The sequence below is a fragment of the Sturnus vulgaris genome, chromosome 26, assembly GCF_052056855.1.
Source record: "Sturnus vulgaris isolate bStuVul1 chromosome 26, bStuVul1.hap1, whole genome shotgun sequence".
NCBI classification, from domain to species: domain Eukaryota; kingdom Metazoa; phylum Chordata; class Aves; order Passeriformes; family Sturnidae; genus Sturnus; species Sturnus vulgaris.
This window is the reverse complement of record NC_142268.1, coordinates 1,218,306-1,239,129: the sequence shown is the minus strand read 5'-3', so window position 1 is coordinate 1,239,129 and position 20,824 is coordinate 1,218,306. Positions and strand designations below refer to the sequence as shown.

The 20,824-nt window shown below is 51.5% G+C and overlaps 1 protein-coding gene and 2 non-coding genes across 3 annotated transcripts; 2 read left to right on the top strand and 1 right to left on the bottom strand.

The window, feature by feature from the left end:
• Window positions 1-9: 9 nt before the first annotated feature.
• TRNAV-CAC (transfer RNA valine (anticodon CAC)) lies at window positions 10-82 on the top strand. The gene has a single exon. It is a non-coding gene; the product is annotated as a tRNA-Val (tRNA).
• Window positions 83-446: 364 nt separating this feature from the next.
• TRNAG-UCC (transfer RNA glycine (anticodon UCC)) lies at window positions 447-518 on the bottom strand. Its single transcript has one exon. It is a non-coding gene; the product is annotated as a tRNA-Gly (tRNA).
• A 650-nt stretch (window positions 519-1,168) lies between these two features.
• DPP9 (dipeptidyl peptidase 9) lies at window positions 1,169-20,639 on the top strand. The gene is made up of 21 exons (XM_014887198.2): window positions 1,169-1,231; window positions 3,035-3,122; window positions 5,386-5,639; window positions 8,241-8,353; window positions 9,068-9,241; window positions 9,796-9,964; window positions 10,132-10,245; window positions 10,520-10,648; window positions 11,145-11,206; window positions 11,726-11,826; window positions 13,204-13,381; window positions 13,545-13,710; window positions 13,802-13,881; window positions 15,674-15,826; window positions 15,912-16,047; window positions 16,811-16,956; window positions 17,444-17,590; window positions 17,734-17,886; window positions 18,370-18,512; window positions 18,807-18,918; window positions 19,327-20,639. The coding sequence occupies exons 2-21, from the start codon at window positions 3,067-3,069 to the stop codon at window positions 19,417-19,419; spliced, it is 2,679 nt and encodes an 892-aa protein (XP_014742684.1). The 5' UTR covers window positions 1,169-1,231; window positions 3,035-3,066; the 3' UTR covers window positions 19,420-20,639.
• The last annotated feature ends 185 nt before the right edge of the window (window positions 20,640-20,824 follow it).

Genomic DNA, 20,824 nt, shown 5'->3' with positions numbered 1-20,824 from the left:
GCATGGCGGGTTTCCGTAGTGTAGCGGTTATCACGTTCGCCTCACACGCGAAAGGTCCCCGGTTCGATCCCGGGCGGAAACACCTGTTTTTTTTTTCCTCATCCCGTGGTGGTTTTTTGTGCCGGTTTATTTGGGTTTGTGTTGGTTTTTTGGTTTTGTTTTTTTCTGTCCGGAGGGGCTTAAGGATTTTTTGAGGTTTTGTAATTCGGAGTTATTTATTTATTTCCCCGCCGTCTCCTGACAACTCGTGGCCTCCGACTCAAGTTGGGAAGAGAAGTAACGGGCACCGTGCGCCCCATTGCTGACCAGCGCCCGCCTCCCGCCGGGGCTCAAGTGGGCAAAGCGCAGCCGGGCGGGCGCTCCGCGTGCCGGTGAATCTCAATTCGGTTCGGATCGGGAGGAACGGGGGGAAAAAAATAATACGAAGGGAAAAACAAAAGCGAACTTGCGTTGGCCGGGAATCGAACCCGGGTCAACTGCTTGGAAGGCAGCTATGCTAACCACTATACCACCAACGCTCGTTGTCGGTGCTCTTCCCGCCTTCCCTCAGCAACATCACCAAGAGGGACCCAACCATTCTCCCGTGGTTGAAGGTGAAGCACAAAGTGAGATGAGAATGGCTCCACACCCGCCCCACAACGGCAATAAATGCTGAATTAGGGGCCCATTTCTGAAGGCGAGGGAGAATCTTCTCTCCGTGCTTTATTTACCCTGTATCAGCCTCAATTCTCTCTATGCACCCCACTCTCCCTGAAGATATTGCAACGGACTGCCCAGGGAGGCGGCAGACTCACCGACCCTGGAGGTGTTTAAGGACAGACTTAGCTCCATGGTCTGAACGACAAGGTGACTGTCGATCACAGCTTGGACTCGATGACCTCAGAGGTCTTTTCCAACACCTTATCTACTCTGTGTGATTTTGCAATACCGCCGTACTCCCACAGACATCATCCCCCCTCCAGAGTCAGTGGTTCCTCCCTCCCGCGCCGCCCGGGCGCGCTCCCGCCACGCGCGCGCGCGCGCTCCCGCCACTTCCGCCGCCGGGTGAGAGGTCGCGCCGTGGCCGCCACCGCCCCCGCGCCCCCGCGCCCCCGTTTCCGGGGCTGCCCCGCGCCCGGGACATGGAGCGGCACTGACGGAGCCGCCGCCGCCCCCTCCCTCCCCCGCCCTCCCTCCCGCGCAGGAGCCGCCCCCACCCCCGCCCGGCACGGGGAGGTCGCCGCGCCCCGCGGTGAGTGAGGAGGGGAGAAGGGGGGGGGGGAATGGCGGGGCCGGGGGGTCCCGCCCCGGTACGGGCAGGGCTGGGTGGGGTCCACGCCTGTGAGGGGAGGCTGGGCCGGGTGGGGAATGTTTGCCCGCTCCGTGGGCCGCATCCTCTCTGCGCTGGGCCGGGGGTGCCCGCGGGGCCGGGGGTGCCCGAGGGGCCGGGGTTTGTCCCTTTCCGTGCGCTGTGTCCCCCATAGGGATGGCGGCGGCCCCGGGGGGCGATTGCTCGCCCGGGCTCGCCCCCCAGGCCTGGCCCTCGGGGGTCATTCGCAGTTCAGTCCCCCCGTGTGCTGCCCATGGATGGGTTATGGGGGTGACCCCTGCCCTTGGAGGGGGTCCCGTGTCCCCCCAGCTCAGCCCCGGCGGGTGAGGGGCTGCTCGCCCCTCTGAAAGAGCCGCCTGCAGCAGTGAGGGAGATGGGGAGCACAGGATGGATGCTCCATCCCCGGGGATTCCCCCTCTCCTGCTATCCCAAATCCCGGCCTTTCCTCTGCACCAAGGGCAGAGCTCCCGGCCGGAGCTGCAGTGGGACACGGGCTGCTGGCAGCCTTTGCCAGAGCTCATTCCTCTCTGGAGAAATCCCCACTGGTTAATCCCACCCTCAGTTGCTTTAATTTTTGGAGATCTTAAAGCTACCAGCCACGATAGGGACGTGTTGTAAGGGCTCCTGTAGGTGACTCTGTTCTGTGTTCCATTGGCTCTTCCCGAATGATTCACGCTATTTCCTGATCTCTTTTGTCTATTTTGCTCAGCTGCTTTTTTTTTTTTTTTTCCCTGGTTCAAGATTCTACTGTTCCTTCCTTGTGTGAAATGCGTGATCTGGGCTGGGTGCAAGGAGGGTTAAGATGTTCCTCAGAATCATTAAAATCACAGAACAGCCGAGCCTGGCAGGACCTCGGGAAGTCTCTGCTCCAACCCCGTGCTCAAGGCAGGGTCAGCTGGGAGATCAGACCAGGTTACTCAGCATTCCTGAGCATCGCTCCCACTGCCCTTCATGCCTGCACCAAAAACTGCCCTGAAATTGCTGAATGCAGCTGCTTCCTCCCTCTCTGCTCTCCCCTGCAGCCGAGGAGTTTCTTTGTGATGCTTTGTCTCTCCTGGTCCCCTGTGAGTGCGTTTTTTGGCTGTTAGGAGCCTCGACAGAAGGCAGTGGCGGGGTCTATATCTGTGATTCAGAGCTAAAGACCTTTGTACTTTGGGAGAGAAGACCTTGGGCAGAGAAGCACCTTTCTGTGTTGCTGGAGAACAGATTGGTGTGGGGAGCCAGGGCTCCTCGTGGCAGCAGGCTGGGGCAAGGGAAGCAGTATTCAGGCTTGGAAGATAAATGTGGTTTTTATGTCCCAGGTGGGACTGTGGACCTCTGGCTGGTTCCTTATGGTGTGTCCTTTGTTTGGCTCTTCCCTCTAAGTGTATGGACCAGACCTCTGTTTTATCAGTTTTTAAGTACCTGATACTTGCGAGAATTCCAGGATTTTGGGAAGGGAGTAGCAGAAAGGTTCAGTACTCAAGATTCTTGGATTATAAGAAGAATTTTCTGGGAAAGAACAAGGCACACCACAGAGTTCCCTGAGCCTCATTGTTCAGATGAAGTCTCTCAGAATTATCAGGGCTGTTGAAATCCAGGCTGTGCTGACAGAACAGATTTGGAGCAAGGAATGAAACCCAAGGATTTATTTGTGCCTCCCCGCTCAGTTGGAAATGTGACCTATGGAAGATGCTTTTATCCAGCAGTTGTATGAAATCTCCTTTCTCCCCTCTTCCTCCCCAGTTTCCTGTCCTGCCCAGCTCTCTGAGTAGTTAATGCAGAAGATAAAGAGGGTTCGTCTGGAAAACGAGACTGCAGGAAGTTGGAGAAGGTACGTGCAGGTCCCTGTGTGGCCTCTGTGTGCTGTGAGACAGAGCAGCAATCACCTCTGGAGCTGGGACAGAGCAGCAATCACCTCTGCACTGAGAGGCTTCTGAGAAATCCCATCTGTACAGTCCTGCCCAGGGAGCTGTGTGTCAAGATTTGTGAGTCAGGAAGTGACTCAGGACAATAACTTGTTTCACTCACTTCCAATATCGAGCTTTACATTTTTTTCCGGGTTCTGATTTCCCACCTGTGCTTGTGGTCCCCTCCAGGCTAACACCTTCCCCCAGAGCAGGGCTTGGTGGCTCACCCACCTCACCTGACAGGGCACAAATGCCATTAAAAGGCCCCCCAAGGGGCAGCTCCATATTTTTGGGAGTGGAGAGAGCAGTGTTCCAGCAACAGCTCTGAGTCATCTCAGTCCCTGCCTCAGCGTGGGGCAGAAGGGACATGGCTTCAGCAAGGTGGAGATCTTCCATGTGCTATTGCTGCCTGTCTTAAGATGGTTAATAACTGGTGTCTTGATCCAGCTCACGTTTGAGTAATGTAATACCAAAATCTACTCTGAGATAAGTTACTCCTTGTACTTGTTTACTTACGTACAGTGTTGCCAAATACTGACTTTGTCTTTTTCCAGAGGTGGCTGTAGTGACAGAGGCAGAAATCTGAGTTTCCTTTTCCTCTGTATCATGCCAGGACCTAAGTTTTAGGGGTTTTTTTTCCCTTCTGGTGGGAGGTATCCTTGCCCATGGTTTGGAATTAGATGATCTTTAAGGTCACTTCCACATGATAAAATCGTGGCAGGTTTGGAAGGGGCTCCAGGCTCCAGTTAAGCTGGGGACAGGTACCAGTATCACATTTGTAGACTGGTTTTAAAGGCTAAACTTTTTTGCTTGTGAAGAGCCAGCCTGGCTGAGATGGATTCATCAGCAAGGGCCAGGCTTTGTGAGCTGAAGCCAGAGTATTTAACTGGCTGAGTTGACCTGCAGTGGGATGGGGTTGGAGAATTGCACTCAGTTCATGGATTTTCATGATCTTCCTGTCATGTGTCTCTGACAGGCAGCACTTCTGCCTTCAGCTGTGATTTTAGCTGCTGCAGTGGAGAACCTGGGTGCAGGCAGAGGCCACAGACACACAGTCTTAGAACATCCCATCGTGTTCTCTTTTGTGGTTTCACTTGGGCTTCCTGCCTGCCTTTGACTGGAAAATACTCCTCTTTATGCATTTTCAAGCTGTGGATTTACTGCTGGGCAGTAGGTACCAGGAGTACCTACAGAATTATTTTGGGAGCTTGTGCCTGTGTTACTTTTGGCACATTTTGTACAATTTAGGGACTTAGGAGTCTGAGATGTTACATTTTCAGCCCTTGCACAAGGCTGATTCTGTCTCCTTGGGGCAAAATTCTCCAGGCTAATTTTTGCCCAGTAAACTGAAGTTCTTCTGAAATTCTCTGTAACATTCTTTCAGGTACCTCCAAAACCCCTCAAGTGTCCTCTTGGAGGGACATCCTCCTTCTCAAGTGAGGTGTCAGAAACAGGTTTCCCTAGTCCTCAGCTCATTCCTGCTTTGCAGTGGATGACATCACTGACCTTGGGCAAGTCTGTGGGTCCACCTCACCTCAATTAACATTTGTGTTAATGTGGAGGCGGTTCTTGTCCTCTCCTTCCACACCTGCTCACTGGGAAATCTCTGAGGAATGTGCTCACGTTTCTCAGGATACAGCCAGGGTCTTCTCCTGCTGCCTTCTCTCTCTTAGCAAAGCAGTTGCACTTTTTCTTCCTGTTTCCCCATCTCTATTACTTCATTCCTGGCCTCAGCATCTCCTCAGGTAAGTGAATTGCTGTCCTTGAGTTTGAACCTGTCTCCCCAAGCCATGGCAGGTTTTCCTTTGGGATAGGAAGGGGATTCCACGTCTGTGGTCTCACACAGGGCAGGAGTTTATGTGCCTTTATGATAGGTCATAGCTTTGATGACATTTCCGTCCGAATTCCTGGAGTGGTTTTCCTTTGAGTCAAGCTGCTTGTTGTCTGCAGCAGAATCTGCTGCTTGTGCTTCCTTTAAGAGCTTATTCCTAGAGCCAGCCCTGGGAGAGGGGAGTTTGCTGAGGTCAATATCTTCATTTGCAGGATTCCATATGGGATGGGAGATGGACTTTTCCTTTCAATATGTTTGAAATGTAATCTTTGAGTGCAGAGAATCCCGGGATCTGTAGTTTAAGGAGAGCCTGCTTGATTTTTAGGTTTAATTCTGTCCCTCTACTCCTCCCTCAGTTTTTTGCCCAGTTCTGAAGGGGAAGCGAGGATGACTGCAGTGGACACGCTCTCGGACAGCTCTGAAGTGGTCGAGATGGAGGATGTGCCTTCCCAATTCCAGGTGCAAAAGCATTCTTGGGATGGGCTGCGTGACATAATTCACAGCAGCAGGAAGTACTCGGGCATGATAGTGAACAAAGCTCCCCATGATTTCCAGTTTGTCCGGAAAACTGAGGAGTCCAGCCCGCACTCTCACCGCCTCTATTACCTGGGTAAGCCTCGTGCCAGCATCCTGGGGAACCTGGGGGCTCTTCAAACCCAGCAGGCAAAGGAAGGAGTGGGAGGGATGTCCCTTTGTGACATGGGGCAGCTGAGATTGGGTAACGTGGCTCAGGGCTTGCAGGATCTTCTGCAGAGCCTGGGACTGAGCAGGGATTCCCCAGTCCCAGACAAGCCTCAAGCACAGGGATCAGCTGTGACAGGGGGAGTGTTGGCCAGCCAGCACTTCTGTCACACAGGGGATGGGGCAGAAGGGACTATCTTGTGCCTCTGTAGCTTGGGAGAAATGGGATTTACTTTCTTCTTTAACCAGACTGACTTTCCAAGAAATTTGCTGTCAGTAATGACTAATTATGTATTGCAACATAGTAATGGCAGGGTGGTGGTGTCTCCTGCTTCATTAAGTGTCATGAAGGTAGGATTCTTTCAAGAGCAGGGAAGAAAATTGTGGTGGGAGTGAGCTGTTCTTGGCATTTTCAGGGAAATATCCCTTTCCTTCAGTGGGACTGAAAGCAGAATTCTGTGTTGTACAGGTCCCTTGTTCCAGATGGAGCCACGATGTAATTAGTGACAGAGTTGTTGGATTTTAGGAACTGGATAATTTTGTGGCTGGTAACATGAGAAGCTTTATAGACTATAAAGAGTTTGTTGTGCTTTGGGGCATGAGCTGATCATTACTGGGCCAGTACAAAAATTGCCAGATGTGCAGTGACTGCTGCCCTGAAGTGACCCTGCTGCTCTTCCTTCTTTTTCCAGGTTTGGAGTGTAGGTCACTGTAGGATGCTGGATTTGAGGGACTGATTTGTTTTGTCATTAAGCAGCTCCTGTGTGCCAGTGACTTGATTTGTGACTTTGATTTGTGTGGTTCTCATAAATTCTTGGGACACAAGTGCTGCTCTGAAGGGCAGGATCCAGAGCTGGCATATTTTTCTTGTCAAGTCTGAGCAGTGAGGCTTGATTTAGAGCTGAATGTATTTCCAGTTCACTTTGATACTGGTTTTGATCTAGATGATTAAAGAACTAAGTGGTTAATTTTAAATTTTTTTAATGTTCTGTTGTATGAAATGGCAACCAAACCAGCTACTGGGTGGTTGGTGTTCTGCCAGGGTGTGACTGTTCCAGGAGCCAGAACCAGGAATGAGGATACACGAGTGCCTTTTCAGTGTTTCCTTCCTTAAGGAATTGCACAGGGCTTAGAGCAGATTAATCCCTCAGTTAAGATCAGCATCAGCCAGGTAATCCCAGGGTACCTGTTCTCAGATGTCCCTGATAAAAGGTAAATTCTGATTTAAATGCTGATTCTTTTGCCATAATAATGGACACTCCCAGGGATGGGGCAACCACAGCTTCTCTGCAAGTTCACAAGTGTTTAACTCAGTGTGCTGGTACTGCCCCAGCATTAAATAACATTTTTAAAGTGTTTAATTTAAACTGAGGAGTGGATGGAGACTCCTGATGAACTTTGCTGTAGGCTTGAGTATTTCATTTGGAAGCAAAAGTAAACTGTCTTTTGGGGAGGAAGGCAACATTTTCCTTGTAAATGCCAATTGATTGTAGTCAGCCTGAGGTCATTGGAGAAAGTTCTAACAGAAGGGGAAGTCCAGGTCACAGTGCCTGGGTGTCAGATATGTGTGTCCAGAGTCATTTGTTCCTCTCTGCAGTTTTTCCTCTATGGCCATCTTCAATCATTCCTGGGCCATCCCCCCTGAGTTTTCTGTTGTATCGTGGCAGATGCTGCTTATGTTAAACACCACATGCTCAGCACTTTGGTGTTCCTGAATCTCTGAGGATTAGATCCTCACATATTGCTCTGCTTCCCGAGCACTTATTAATATTTCAGTTTTAATTTGAAGTAACTACTGCTGGGTCAGCCAGCTCAGAAATCTCTCTGTTCTGCCCAGAACATGTGCAGAGTAGGCAGTATCAGGGCACATATCCCTGTGTGAATTTCTGATCCAGGGAGTCTCTGTAGCATAAGTAGAGGGCAAGTTCATGGTCTTTGTTTTTGTGGAAACTGTCAAAATCACACGTCAGGATATTTGATGGTTGTTTTGGAAGTTGGATGAAGGCCAGGAGCTGATTTGGTAACCACAGTCAAAGGCTTATGTAAAATGACAAGGTCTTTTGACTCTGTAGGATACTGTTTCACATTTGAATGGGCTCTCTGGAGCTTCCAAGCTTTTCCTTCCCCCTCCTTGCAAGCTGCTTCCTTGGCCTGAAGGAGGTCCCTGTAGCAAATTTCTGTATGAGAGATGTGGAGAGGAACATTGAGTCACCCGTTCAGGGAGTGGTGCTCTTGGAGTGGATCTGGGGCACGGAGAACAGGCACAGAGGGGGGAAATTGGACCTAATACATTCTGGAGAGGTGGGGTAGTGTTAAATCCTGCTTAGGAAAATTCCAAACAAATCAATATCTAAGTGGTTTAGATGTTATTCTGGGTTTGATCTGGGAGCTGCTTGGGAAGGAATGTGGGTAAAGCTCTCTGGGCAGCCCCAGCCCCTCTGTTTCCAGACTTCTCTTTGAATTTGCCTGTGGGCCTCTTTGTCCTGGCTAACTCGTGTTAAGTAGGATGATGCTTTTGTCCTCCTAATAGGAATGCCATATGGTAGCAGAGAGAATTCCCTCCTTTACTCAGAGATTCCCAAAAAGGTACGGAAGGAGGCCTTGCTGCTCTTGTCCTGGAAACAGATGCTGGATCACTTTCAGGTAAGGCAGAGTGGGGAGAGCCTGAGCTGTCAGTGCCTGGGAAAGTGGGTGATGCTGTGGGGCTGCTGTGGTGGGGATATCTGTGTGGTGCCTGTCATCCTTCGTGCTTTTGAAAAGTTGGGAAAGTTGAGTTTAAATTGCTGCTTCTGCCTTACACTGCTGTGAGTGCCCCAGAAAGGGAGGGAATTTTCCCCTCCCTGGTTTCAGTACCTTCATGTCCTTTGTCACTGACAGCACTGGAGGGTGTTGCTCTTTTCTCTCCTACTTCAAAAGTTCCTGGTGGAACAGAATTGTCTTGACCCCATTTGTGCTGCCAGTTCTCTCCAGGGTAATTCAAGATCCCGGAAGAACTTTTGTTTGCAGTGTCTGACATGGAAACTGTTTGTGAAGGCTGCAGATAACGTCATTAAGTTAATTGCTTACATCTGATTTGCATAAGCAGAGCAAGTGCAGCTGTTCTCAGTTCATGCTGAAGTGCCAACTGCAGAACTGAGAGAGTCACAGCTCAGCCCTCCTGTACAGGGAAATTTGGGGGGGTGTGGTGGGTTCAGGTCTCCTGGACCCCACAGCTGTAGCCTGGAGTGCAGGAATTGGGGACCTGTACCCTGACACTGCTGCCTGTTTGAGCTGGGCTGTTGTGACAGCCTCAGAGCACTCCTGTGAGCATTCCTCTCCTTGCAAATCCTTTCAGATGTTCCTTCCTTTCAATTCCAGGCAACCCCTCACCACGGGATGTATTCCAGAGAGGAGGAGCTCCTGAGGGAGCGCAAGAGGCTGGGTGTCTTTGGGATAACATCTTATGATTTCCACAGTGAGAGTGGCCTGTTCCTCTTCCAGGCCAGCAACAGCCTCTTCCATTGTCGAGATGGGGGCAAGAATGGGTTCATGGTGAGTCTGCCAGGGATTTCATGGACATCACCTCAAAGGGGCTTGGTGGTTTGGACTGGAGATGGCTGGATTGGGGTGGAAGGGACATTAAAGCCCATCCCACTGTCACCCCCTGCCATGGGCAGGGACATCTTCCACTGTCCCAGGGTGCTCCAAGCCCTGTCCAGCCTGGCCTTGGGCACTGCCAGGGATCCAGGGGCAGCCACAGCTGCTCTGGGCACCCTGTGCCAGCCCTGCCCACCCTCACAGGAGGATGCACTTCATGCACTGCAAGGGGCTCTGAGGTCTCCCCAGATCCTTCTCTTCTCCAGTGAACACTCCCAGCTCTCCCAGCTTGGCTCTAAAGGGGCTCCAGCCCTTGGAGCATCTCTGTGGCTCCTCTGGACCTGCTCCACATTTTCCACATCTTCATCCATTTGGTGGTGGCTCTTGTATCCTGTCAGGCCCATTTGCCATCATCCCCTGGGCTGTGCAGTGTCTCTGGTTTAGGTTTTTTTCTCTGCAGAGCTGGGAGCTGATGTGACACCCACCTCTGTGTGTGTCTCTTGCTGTAGGTGTCTCCAATGAAGCCTCTGGAGATCAAGACTCAGTGCACAGGGCCACGGATGGATCCCAAAATCTGCCCTGCTGACCCAGCCTTCTTCTCCTTCATTAACAACAACGACCTGTGGGTGGCAAACATCGAGACGGGCGAGGAGAGGCGGATGACGTTCTGCCATAAAGGTAACAGAGCTTCCTGCAGCCCCGGAGGGGAATTCCTGCTGAGGATCTGCCTGCAATGCCCACATTCCTGGCTCATTTCTTACAAGTGCATTTGTCTTTGGGTCAGCATTTTCCAAGGAGATGTAAATGCAAAATGCAAATGCTGTCTTGTCTTTGTTCCTCTCCAGGCTTATCCAATGTTCTGGATGACCCCAAGTCTGCTGGTGTAGCCACTTTTGTCATTCAGGAGGAGTTTGATCGGTTCACGGGCTATTGGTGGTGTCCCACGGCTTCCACAGAAGGTCAGTCACTGTTCTGCTCATCAAATCCTGGCCCTGTGACTGCTGCCTCCTGCTAGGAATGAGCTTCTGAGCATGACTTTCCCGTGGCCTAAGTCTGGGCTGTTCCTGGGGAGATCACCTGAAGGAACAAAGCACTGAGGGGATTATATTGTGGAGTGTTTGCAGGTGGTCACTGAGAGCTGGGGCTGGACAGGTGTTCTCTCTGCACCAGTGCTCCAGGCAAGGCAGAAACAGCAGGAAATGCTGTTGCAAACATTGCTGCTCTGTGTCCCAGGTTCAGAGGATTTAAAAACACTGCGGATCTTGTATGAGGAAGTGGATGAGTCAGAGGTGGAGATAATTCATGTTCCTTCACCTGCCTTGGAGGAGAGAAAAACAGATTCCTATCGGTACCCCAGGACAGGTGAGTGAAACACGTGGGGCTGCTGAGGCAGCTCTGGACTCCTGCTGGAACCAGCAGTGGAATTGGGGCTATAAACTTTGCATCATTAATCTGGGCACTTACTGGGCTGTAGGAACTGGTTGTAAATGTAGAGACCTAATTGACTCTCCAATCCCAAAATCTGCTGCAAGAAAGGCTGAACTTTAAATCCCAGCCCTAAATGAAAGGATTGCTGAGGAAGTGGAATATGTCTGGTGGTGTATTGTGGAATACATTCTGAATCCCATCTTTCCTCTCCCTCCTGGGAACATGCACAGCCAGCTAGGGAAGGCAAAGCAAACTGTTCCCATTCCCAGAATGACTCTGGTGTTTGCTCACATGCATATTTGATATTTGTAAATTCACACAGAGCCATTTCAGTAGGACCAGGGGCTGTTCTCCTTTAGAAGCTGTGTTTTGTGTAACCACAGAATGTTCAACTTGATCATCTTGGTGTTTTTTCACTTCTTTTCTGCAGGCAGCAAAAACCCCAAGATTACATTGAAACTGGCAGAATTTAAAACAGACAGCAAGGGTAAGGTAAGTGATAACTCACAAGGGGACATTGCACAGGAGGGCTTTTGAAGCTCCCTAGAATTAAAACAAGGTCACAAAGAAATCCTACATAGTATTAGTCTGGGTTTTTTATTCTCTTGTAATACCTGGTTCTCTAATGCATTTATCCAAGAATTAGAAAGACTTGAAGATGCTGAGAGGAATAATTCTGGAGGAGATTCAGCTGGGAATGTGGAGGGAAAGGGAAAGTGGGGCTTGCTTGGTACACCATGGCAGAGACAGGAGGGCTGGAGCCAGGTCTAATCCAGGGCTTCAGTCCCTGCCTGTGTCCTTTCCTGTGGCTGAGTGCCAAAATCATTTTGCTTTGAAGCCTGTGTTTCCCTTCTCTTCCTGCCCTTTGTAGCAAGCCTTGCTTCTCCTGGCCTGACCCTTGCTGATGCCAGTAGCTAAATTTCCTTGTTCTGCCATCTCCCTGAGCTTCCCTGGGAGGAGGTGATGAGCTCTGGTGCTCTGATTTGATGTTGGGCCTTGGTTTTGCTGCAGATTGTGTGTGCTCAGGACAAAGAGCTGGTGCAACCCTTTGCTGCCTTGTTCCCCACTGTGGAGTACATTGCCCGTGCTGGATGGACCCGGGATGGCAAATTGTGAGTCCATTTTCCTCCCAAAATAACTCTCCCTAGGGCTCCTCTGGTTGCAGACCCTCGACATGCTTCTGCTGTGTTCATGACCTGGTTTAAAAGCCCCGAGTGCCAGAAATGGCACAAGAATATTTGGTTTCTTCAGTGCTGTAACATCCTAAAAGTAGGAATGAAGCAGAGCAGAGTGACAGGCTGTGGGGTTTATCACAGCCAGAGTTAAATGACATTGATGCATTAAGTGGGCAGTCCTGGGGATTTCTTTGGAGCTGAGGGTGTTTAACACAGGTACAACGTGTTTCCTGCTGAAGATGGGGGTGTTCTGTGGGCAGTTTTATCTTTGTTCAGTGACACAGTTTGTCATCAAAGCCTGAATCACAGGGTAGGGCAGGGTCTGTGGTGCCAGGTCCTTCATGCAGTGTGTCCAAAGGGAAGGACTGCTCTGGGACTGGCTATTGCTCCAAATGGGATACACTGTCTTGCCTGAAGAGTTACAGAGTGCACCCCAATCTGATTGAAATTTTAAAGTTCTTACATTTTCCCCCTCCCAAGCTGCTTGGCTGTTAACTGGTGTGTGTGCAGATTAAGAAGGTGACTTGGCTGTCTTTGAAGGTGGCATTCTGTAACTTGTCATTAATTTTCTGCTCTGGAAAGGAAATTTAGAGAGCTTTCCAGCAGGTAATCCCAGAGGTGATTGTGATGTTCTGCACCAGAGCTTATCTAAATGTGCTGAATATCTCAGTTCCTGAAATCCTGCAGCACTGAGGGAGAACTGGCTCTTTTCAAAATCTGTCTTTGATGATGAAACTCCCCGGGATGCACTCGCAGGCCTTGGGGTGGCCGTGCTTTGCCATCTGTCATGCTGAGAGCCTGCAGTGCAGCACCACTTGCAGGGCCTCTCCTTGGAGGGGAGCAAGGCTGGGGCTGAAGCAGCTCCTTCCCCTGGCACTCGTGTTGGGTCTGTGCCTGTCCCTGCCAGAGGAGGAGGAGGAGGAGGCTGCAGACAGAGCTCCTGGAGGGTGATCACTTGAACTGGAGAAGAGCTGGAGCACAGACAGGGCTTCCTGATGGAGGGGTGTCCAAGGAGGAGCTCCCTTCTGGAGACAGGGCTGTGCTAGCAGTGCTCCCTTGGAACAGGCACTGGCAAATCTGTCAGACATCTCCTCGCAGTGATACCCCTGTGAAATACCAGAGCTGTCTGGCAGTACGTGTGTCTTGGCACAGCTTCCAGGGGATTAGAAAGCAGCAGTGATGAGAAAAGCTTTGCATTCAGATGCCCAAATCCTTTCTGGCAGCGGGAGGGAAGAAAGGGGTTGCATGCTCTGAGTGTTGGAAAGGAACCTCTATTCTGTGGTGCTGACATTCACCTCTGACTTCTTTCCCCAGTGCCTGGGCTATGTTCCTAGACAGACCTCAGCAGCGGCTCCAGCTTGTCCTCCTGCCTCCAGCACTCTTTATTCCAGTCCCAGAAAACGAGGAGCAGCGTGCTGAATTTGCCAAAACTGTGCCAGAAAATGTCCAGCCATTTGTGATCTATGAAGAAACCACTGATGTGTGGATAAATGTAAGGGAGAACACAGGCTGCCCCTTCCTCCCCTCACTCAGCTTGATTGGGTGTCCAGTTAAGTCCTTGCTCAGGGCTTTGCTACTCGGTGCTCCCAAGTTTGGTGTTGAATGTGGGGTTTGATAAAGCAGATCACTCACAGGTTTCTCATCTCGTGTGGCAGGTTCATGACATCTTCTATCCTTTCATCCAGCCGGAGGGGGAGGAGGAAGAGCTCTGCTTTATCCGAGCCAACGAGTGCAAAACGGGGTTCTGTCACCTGTACAGGGTGACAGCAGTCCTGAAGCCAGGCAGCCACGACTGGGTGCAGCCCTGTGTCCACACTGAGGGTAAGGGCTGCAGCCCTGGCAGCTCCCCCTCCTCTTGGCCTGGCTTGTCCTTTGGGGAGACAATGATTGATGCTCGTGGTCTCTCTTGCAGATGATTTCAAATGTCCCATCAAGGAGGAGATTGCCCTGACTGCTGGGGAATGGGAGGTGCTGGCGAGGCATGGCTCCAAGGTAGGGGTTATTTTTATTCTCTTGCAATGTCTCAGCTCTTCACTGTCTGCCCCCAGTCCTGGCCTGAGCCCTCCCTTGCGCCTGGGACCTGCTAGAACTGCTTAAGCTTCATTTTGTTGCTGTTTTTATTGCTGCCTCTGCTTTCCCCAGAAGTGCTGTAGGCCAGTGCACATGGATCTGATTGCCTTCTTAATCAGACTTCGGATTGCTCCTTAGGCAAATCCCAGGAGTGGGCCAGACCATAAAAAAGGACACAAGTCTGAGGTTTAAGAGCAACAAAGAACCATTTTGTGGAGAAGCTGGGGATTGCTGCCTTTGCTGAGGCATTTTAACTCCAATGAGTTCTTGCAATGTGGAAATGTGTCCTGGCACTCAGAGTGAACTCTTGGTCTCCAGCTGATCCCTCAGCAGAGCCTTTAGGAAGAAGGCAGCAGGGGAATATAAAGCAATTTAGAATATGGAGAAGCTGTATCTGTTGTCGCTTGCAGAACAGCCAGAAATGAATTTTTATTAATCTTGTAGAAGCCTGGTTTCATTTTTGCGTCAGGAATTAACTCCGAGTCTGATCTTTAACACTCCCAGGTGATTTCTGTCAAAATAAAGACCTTGTCTGTTGATTTCCAATTAATCTGGATTTTCACTTCTCGCTTTTTAAAAGACCAACAGCTCCAAGCTTTTGGTTTCTGCTGCTTTTCCTCAATCTGCAATTAACCTGCTGTCCCTCCCCATGTGGATTCTCACTGTACATGCTGTTGATTTTGGCCACAGCTCTTCCCTGCATGTGTTATGGCTAAAATTGTGTTAGCAGCAATTATTTTGATGCATTTGTTGCTCCACAGGGCTCTGCCTGGTTTTCCTGGCCAATTGAGTTGGATGTGTTTTTCCCTTTGCTGTTCACAGGGGTCTTCAAACTGTGGGTTAGCCAGAAATAGCATTTGGAAACTGTAAGGTGGAAAAACAGTTCAGTTTCTGTTGCTGGATCAATGCAGGATTTAAAAGCTGTCGCCTCTGTTCCTGCCTGACTGGGTGATTTTTAGAAACAGCTTTATCTGAACAGTAAAAAACCTATTTTAATGTCCCAAAGTTTGGTACTGAGAGCTGTTAGACTAGTCCTCCCACAAATGGGAATTCATTACCATGATGGCTGGAAAAAAGGCACCTGTACCTTTATAATCCAGCCATGCTGGCTGTGGCCAGGTGAGCTGGGCTCTTCTCCCAGGTAACAAGGGACAGGAGCAGAGGAAATGGTCTCAGGGTGCACCAGGGGGATTTAGGTGGGAGATGGCTTCACTGGAAAGGTAAATCAGGCACTGGGACAGGCTGACCAGGGCACTGAGGAGTCAGCAGCCCTGGAAGGGTCCAGAAGGGTGTGGATGTGGCACATGGGGATGTGGGTTAGTGGTGAGCTCAGTGCTGCTGGGTTAATATCGGTTCTGGTTCATCTTGGAGGGGTTTTCCCATTTTCTCAATGATTCCATGGTTCTGTAAGATCCCATATAAGCACAGAATGTTCCTTGTTAAGAGGATGGCTTCCTCTGAACCTGCAGGGAACAAAGCCCAGCTTTTTATTTCCATTAATAAGCAAGTGCTTTGATCTTTAACAGAAAGGCTGAGGGGCTTCTCTCTGTCACTGCACTGTGTTGTCTGCAGTTCTCCAAGTGCTGTGTGTGTTCTCTGGGCCCTCAACCCCCTGCCCTGAGCAGCCCTGCCCTGGTGTGTGTGTGTGTGTTTTGGACTGGCAGAGGAGCAGAGCTTGTCCCTGCCTGTCCCTGAGGCCTCTCTCCTGGCACAGATCTGGGTCAATGAGGCCACCAAGCTGGTGTATTTCCAAGGCACGAAGGACACCCCTCTGGAGCACCACCTCTACGTGGTCAGCTATGAATGTCCTGGGGAGATCATGCGCCTCACCACTCCAGGCTTCTCCCACAGCTGCTCCATGAGCCAGGTTTGTTGTTTCTTGGATTCCCATCTCAGACTGCCACGGGTCCTGGCTGGACCTCGTTCCCTGACTCTGCTGTGTTCCCTGGCAGAACTTTGACATGTTCATCAGCCACTACAGCAGTGTGAGCACTCCTCCCTGTGTGCACATCTACAAACTCAGCGGCTCTGACGATGACCCGCTCCACAAGCAGCCCAAATTTTGGGCCAGCATGATGGAGGCAGCCAGTAAGTCCTGGAGAACATCCCAGGGAGGCCTCTCAGTGAGAGCTCTCCCAGCAGCAGCCCAGAGTGGTGGGGAGGGAAGGGGTCTGGGTACCTCACTCTGAGGGAAGGTGAATTGTGTTTTCTTGTGGGGGAGAAATTTCTCCTGGTCAGCTCACCCTGGAAATGCTTTGTGGGCGTTTGAGGTTCACACATTGAGCAAAAATCCTGCTCAAGGTGTACAGAGCTGACACATCCACAAGGATGTGGCTTTACTGTGGAATCACTGAAGGGTTTAGGTGAGAATGGACAATGAAGTTCATCCTGTTCTCATGCTCTGCAATGGACAGGGACAGACTTCCACTCCCAAGCCCTGTCCAACCTGGCCTCGAACACTTCAGGGTGTTTTTTTATTTGTGATTTGTCTGAAGAGAGAAGGGACAAGTACCTGGGATGCAGTAGCTGCTGCATTCGGCACTGCAGGTTTTAAAAGTTTAGGTAGAGCTCACAGCAGCACCTGAACCCCTACTGCAAACACTTCCTCCCATCCCTGTTCTCACCCTCTCCCACCCTGCCGTTGTGCAGAACTCCCAGCCAGTCAGGTTTTCCTGTGGAATCCCCTCCCTGTGCAGGCAGGTGAGGGCTGTGCTTCCCAGGGAGAGGCTTTGCCTTGGTGTGGTTTGTGAAGGAGCCTTGCCCAGGCTCAGGTTTGCACAGAGCTGGTTCAGGGGGGTGGGAGCAGAGCCTGCTCAGTCCCTCAGCACTGTGTGTGCCCCTCCTGCTGCAGGCTGTCCCCCAGACTACGTCCCCCCGGAGATCTTCCACTTCCGCACGCAGTCGGACGTGGAGCTCTACGGAATGGTCTACAAACCCCACGATGTGCAGCCTGGCAAGAAACATCCCACGGTGCTCTTTGTGTATGGAGGCCCTCAGGTAAAAACCCAGGGGAACTGCTGGGGTCAGGGCTGGGGCTGTTGCCCAGGGCAGGGCTCTGTCAGTCACACATCAAGATTTGCACCTTGGGTAGCAAAGAACTGTCATGGAATCGTGGAATGGTTTGGGTCAGAGTGACCTTAAAGCCCATCCAGTCCTGCCTCTTCCACTGTCTTAGGTTGTTCAGAGATCCAGCCTGGCCTTGAACACATCCAGGGATGGGGCAGCCACAGCTTCTCTGGGCACCCTGTGCCAGGGCTTCACCACCATTACAGCAAAAATCTTCCTCCTAATATCTAATGTAAATCTAGTCTTTTTGTCCCCGTGTTTGACCTCTGCTTCAAACCTCAGATGGCTTTTCCAGTCTGTGGTTTGATATCTATGGCTCTGATAGCTCAGTGAGTGGCTGCTGTCCAGCTCAGGATCCTCCATTGACACGGGAAGGCACTGGAAGGCAGCAGCTCTGAAACTCTTCCTCCTTGTGCAGGTGCAGCTGGTGAACAACTCCTTCAAAGGCATCAAGTACCTGCGGCTGAACACGTTGGCATCCCTGGGCTATGCTGTGGTGGTGATTGATGGAAGGGGATCATGCCAGAGAGGCCTCAAATTTGAAGGAGCCCTGAAAAACCAAATGGTAACGTCCTCCTTGTGCTGGAAAATCTCTGATCATTTGTCCTTCCTAAGGGTAGTGGCTGCTCATTTCCTGTGTGACTGTTCCTGCTTCAAGTTTCTACATTTACCAAGTTCACTAACATGAGCCTCCTTGTTGCCTTTTAGGGTCAGGTGGAGATAGAGGACCAGGTGGAAGGTTTACATTATGTAGCAGAAAAATACGGGTTCATCGACTTGAGCCGGGTCGCCATCCACGGCTGGTCCTACGGGGGCTTTCTGTCCCTCATGGGGCTCATCTGCAAACCCAACGTCTTCAAGGTGAGCTGGCACCTTTAGGACACGTGGCTCTCGCAGCTTCTGTCCCTCTTGGCAGCTGGAATTGGTGTTCTGGCTTGTTTGTGGTGGACAGGTGCCTGCCTGACTCCAGTCCTGTGTCCTGCAGCTCATCCCTGGCTGGAGCTGGAGGAGTATGGAGCTGGGATGGGCTTGGTCTGCCATACAGGCAGATACTAATGTGCTATTCCCCATCCCAAGTCCCCAGCACAATTTCTGGATCATTCACAAGTCCTCCTTGCAGAGGGGGAGGCCTTTTGTGCAGGAATTTCTCCCACTGTGAGCACAAGAGGAATAACAGGAGGAGGAATCTGGGTTGTGTGTGGGATTGCTGAAGGAGAATCCTGCTCTGAGTGACAGAACAGCCCAGAGCCTGCTTTCTCCTGCCTCTCCAGGAAAGCAGGGAGCACTGGTGGTGCTGAGCAGGCGGTAATGGAGGCTGTGTGGTGGCACCTCTCTGTTTGACAGATTGCCATAGCAGGTGCCCCTGTCACCGTGTGGATGGCCTACGACACCGGCTACACCGAGCGCTACATGGACGTCCCCGAGAACAACCAGCAGGGCTACGAGGCTGGCTCGGTGGCACTGCACGTGGAAAAGCTTCCCAATGAGTGAGTGTCTGCCCCACACCTGCTCCTGGTGCCACCTCTGCCCAGTCTCAAAGGGATGGAGGGGTTCTGATCTGCTCTAGCTCAGCACAGCTGGGCCACAGCACCCCCAGCTCCCCTGCCAGGGAGGGCTTGAGGCCCGTGGCCATGGCCTGGCACTGCTCTTGCTTGGGTTTGGTTTGTCCAGCTGGCATCTCTTTGCTCAAACCCTCTGCAGAGCTTTTATCTGGTGCATCGTCGTGTTTTCCAGCTGGTTTCTCATCCTGTTTCTCTCCTTATCTCTCACCCCATGTCCAGGCCAAATCGTTTGTTGATCCTTCATGGCTTTTTGGATGAAAATGTGCACTTTTTTCACACCAACTTCCTGGTATCGCAGCTAATCCGGGCTGGAAAACCTTACCAGCTGCAGGTAGGATGGCTAGGAGTGAGGAGGGAAGGTCCCATAAATCAGGAGAAGGTTCCCTGCTGTGTGTTCTGGGGATGGGAGGAGATGGAGGCAGACCCCCCACATGATGCTGTGATGCTGGGGACAGTGAACACCTCGCTGGACTCAAGAGGAGGCCGGGAGGTGGCACTGTGGCTGTTCCACGGCTGGCAGATGTGGCATGTGCAGGCAGGGCTGTTGCCCTGGGGCCTGGAACTTTCCTCCTCCAGGAGCTGTTCTGTCCCACTTGGTGGCTGCAGGGAGGGAAGGGGTGCTCCAGACCTTCCCTGGCACTTCCTTGTCCCAGTGGAGACTGGATGGAGGGAGCAGGGCTGAGGGGAGGGAGTTGTGTCCCTGCTGAGTGACCAATGGCCTGTGTCTGCCCTGGCACAGATCTACCCCAACGAGAGACACAGTATTCGGTGCCCTGAGTCAGGAGAGCACTACGAAATCACGCTGCTGCACTTTCTACAAGAATACCTCTGAGAGCACGAGCCTCTGCAAACTGGACACTGACAGCTCACCTGCCCCGTGCCCTCCTGCTCCCCAGCAGCATCCAACCCAGAGCACAAGGGGCTGAGTGCCCACGTCGGGCTGGGGGTACCCCCAGGCCAGGGGGAAAAGCTGGAGGGCACCTTCCCTTTGGACAGTGCCACCTTCTCTCACTTTCCAAGCTGGAGGTCTGCCCCTGCTCAGCTGCTCGTCCTCCTCCTCTCCTCCAGCCTGGCTGTTCAATGCTTTTTTTGCTGCTACTCCCTCTCTCCTGGGAATCAATGGACAGTGGTCTGTGTCCCGAGGCTGAGGTTTGTGTCCATCTCTTTCTCCCCAACCCTTTTCCCCTTCCACTGCACCTGTGCAGTTCCCAAACTCTTACCTGCAAGAACTCAGTGCCTGTGTTGGAAACGGAAGAGCCGAATCAGAAGCTGCCTTAAGCCAGGAGTGCGAGGGAAGAGAGAACTACCTACTGCTCACCTGGGGATCTGCTCTGTGTCCTGGCCCTGCTGCCACACTGGAGCCCTGGGAGCTGAAGAGAGGTCTACAGAAGCATGCAACACTAGTCATTTTTTTATATATATCTCTATTTTGCAGTTTAAATTTGCAGAGCAGATGGAGGAAGTGGCCGGGGCCGGTAACGGCGTCCTCTGATCCTTCCTCTCATGGCCGCTCTCACACAGAGTTGTGCCAACAGGTAGCACTGGCAGCTGGCTACAGCCAGAGCCTCTCTCCAGAGCTCACAGCAGCATTTGGGTTTTTGCAACACAAGATGGATGGTATTTATGCAAATCCTCCCTTCCTCTGTTCTCTGTGCCGCCTCCCGACCCCCCCCCCCCCGGTCCTTGCCCGAGCTTTCCCACGTGCACTGAAATCGGCTGTGCTTCAGTTCTCTGCGGGTCAGTGACTGGTCCCCTTGCCCGTCTACTCAGCAATGCTCTCTCCTGGTTTTTATTTACCTGGGCAACAGGAACTGCAGTTCTGGGGAGGGGGATTGAGCAATCACACCTCAGGGGAGCACATCCCCCCCTCAAGCCAAGGGTTCTGCCAGGGGCAAAACGAAAACACAAACAAAACCCACCCAAATGAACCACGTTGACTTGCCCTGGAGTATTTTAAGTGCGTATTATGAAAAGAAAATATTTTTATGGATTCTTATTCTTTTATAATTATGAGTGTAAGATGTAGCGACTCATTAAAATATTGGAAAGAGACGTGGTGGCTGCTTTGGGGGGCGGGAGGAAGCAGCAGCTGCTGCCACAGCCAGAGCAGCTCTGCTGAAAGCCAAGTGCTCTGTTCTTTCTGTGCCGAGCAGTGGAGAGAATATTAAATCCCTGATGTTCCTCGGGGGAAGCATGATCCAAGCAGCTGAGGGTTGGGAATCCTGGGCTGTGTTGTT

Excerpts from the sequence above, each read along its gene's own strand:
- DPP9 (XM_014887198.2), top strand. The coding sequence starts at position 3,067 with ATGCAGAAGATAAAGAGGGTTCGTCTGGAAAACGAGACTGCAGGAAGT. Across the intron at positions 9,242-9,795 it reads GGGGCAAGAATGGGTTCATG|GTGTCTCCAATGAAGCCTCT; the intron begins GTGAGTCTGCCA and ends CTCTTGCTGTAG. Across the intron at positions 15,827-15,911 it reads ACAGCTGCTCCATGAGCCAG|AACTTTGACATGTTCATCAG; the intron begins GTTTGTTGTTTC and ends GTTCCCTGGCAG.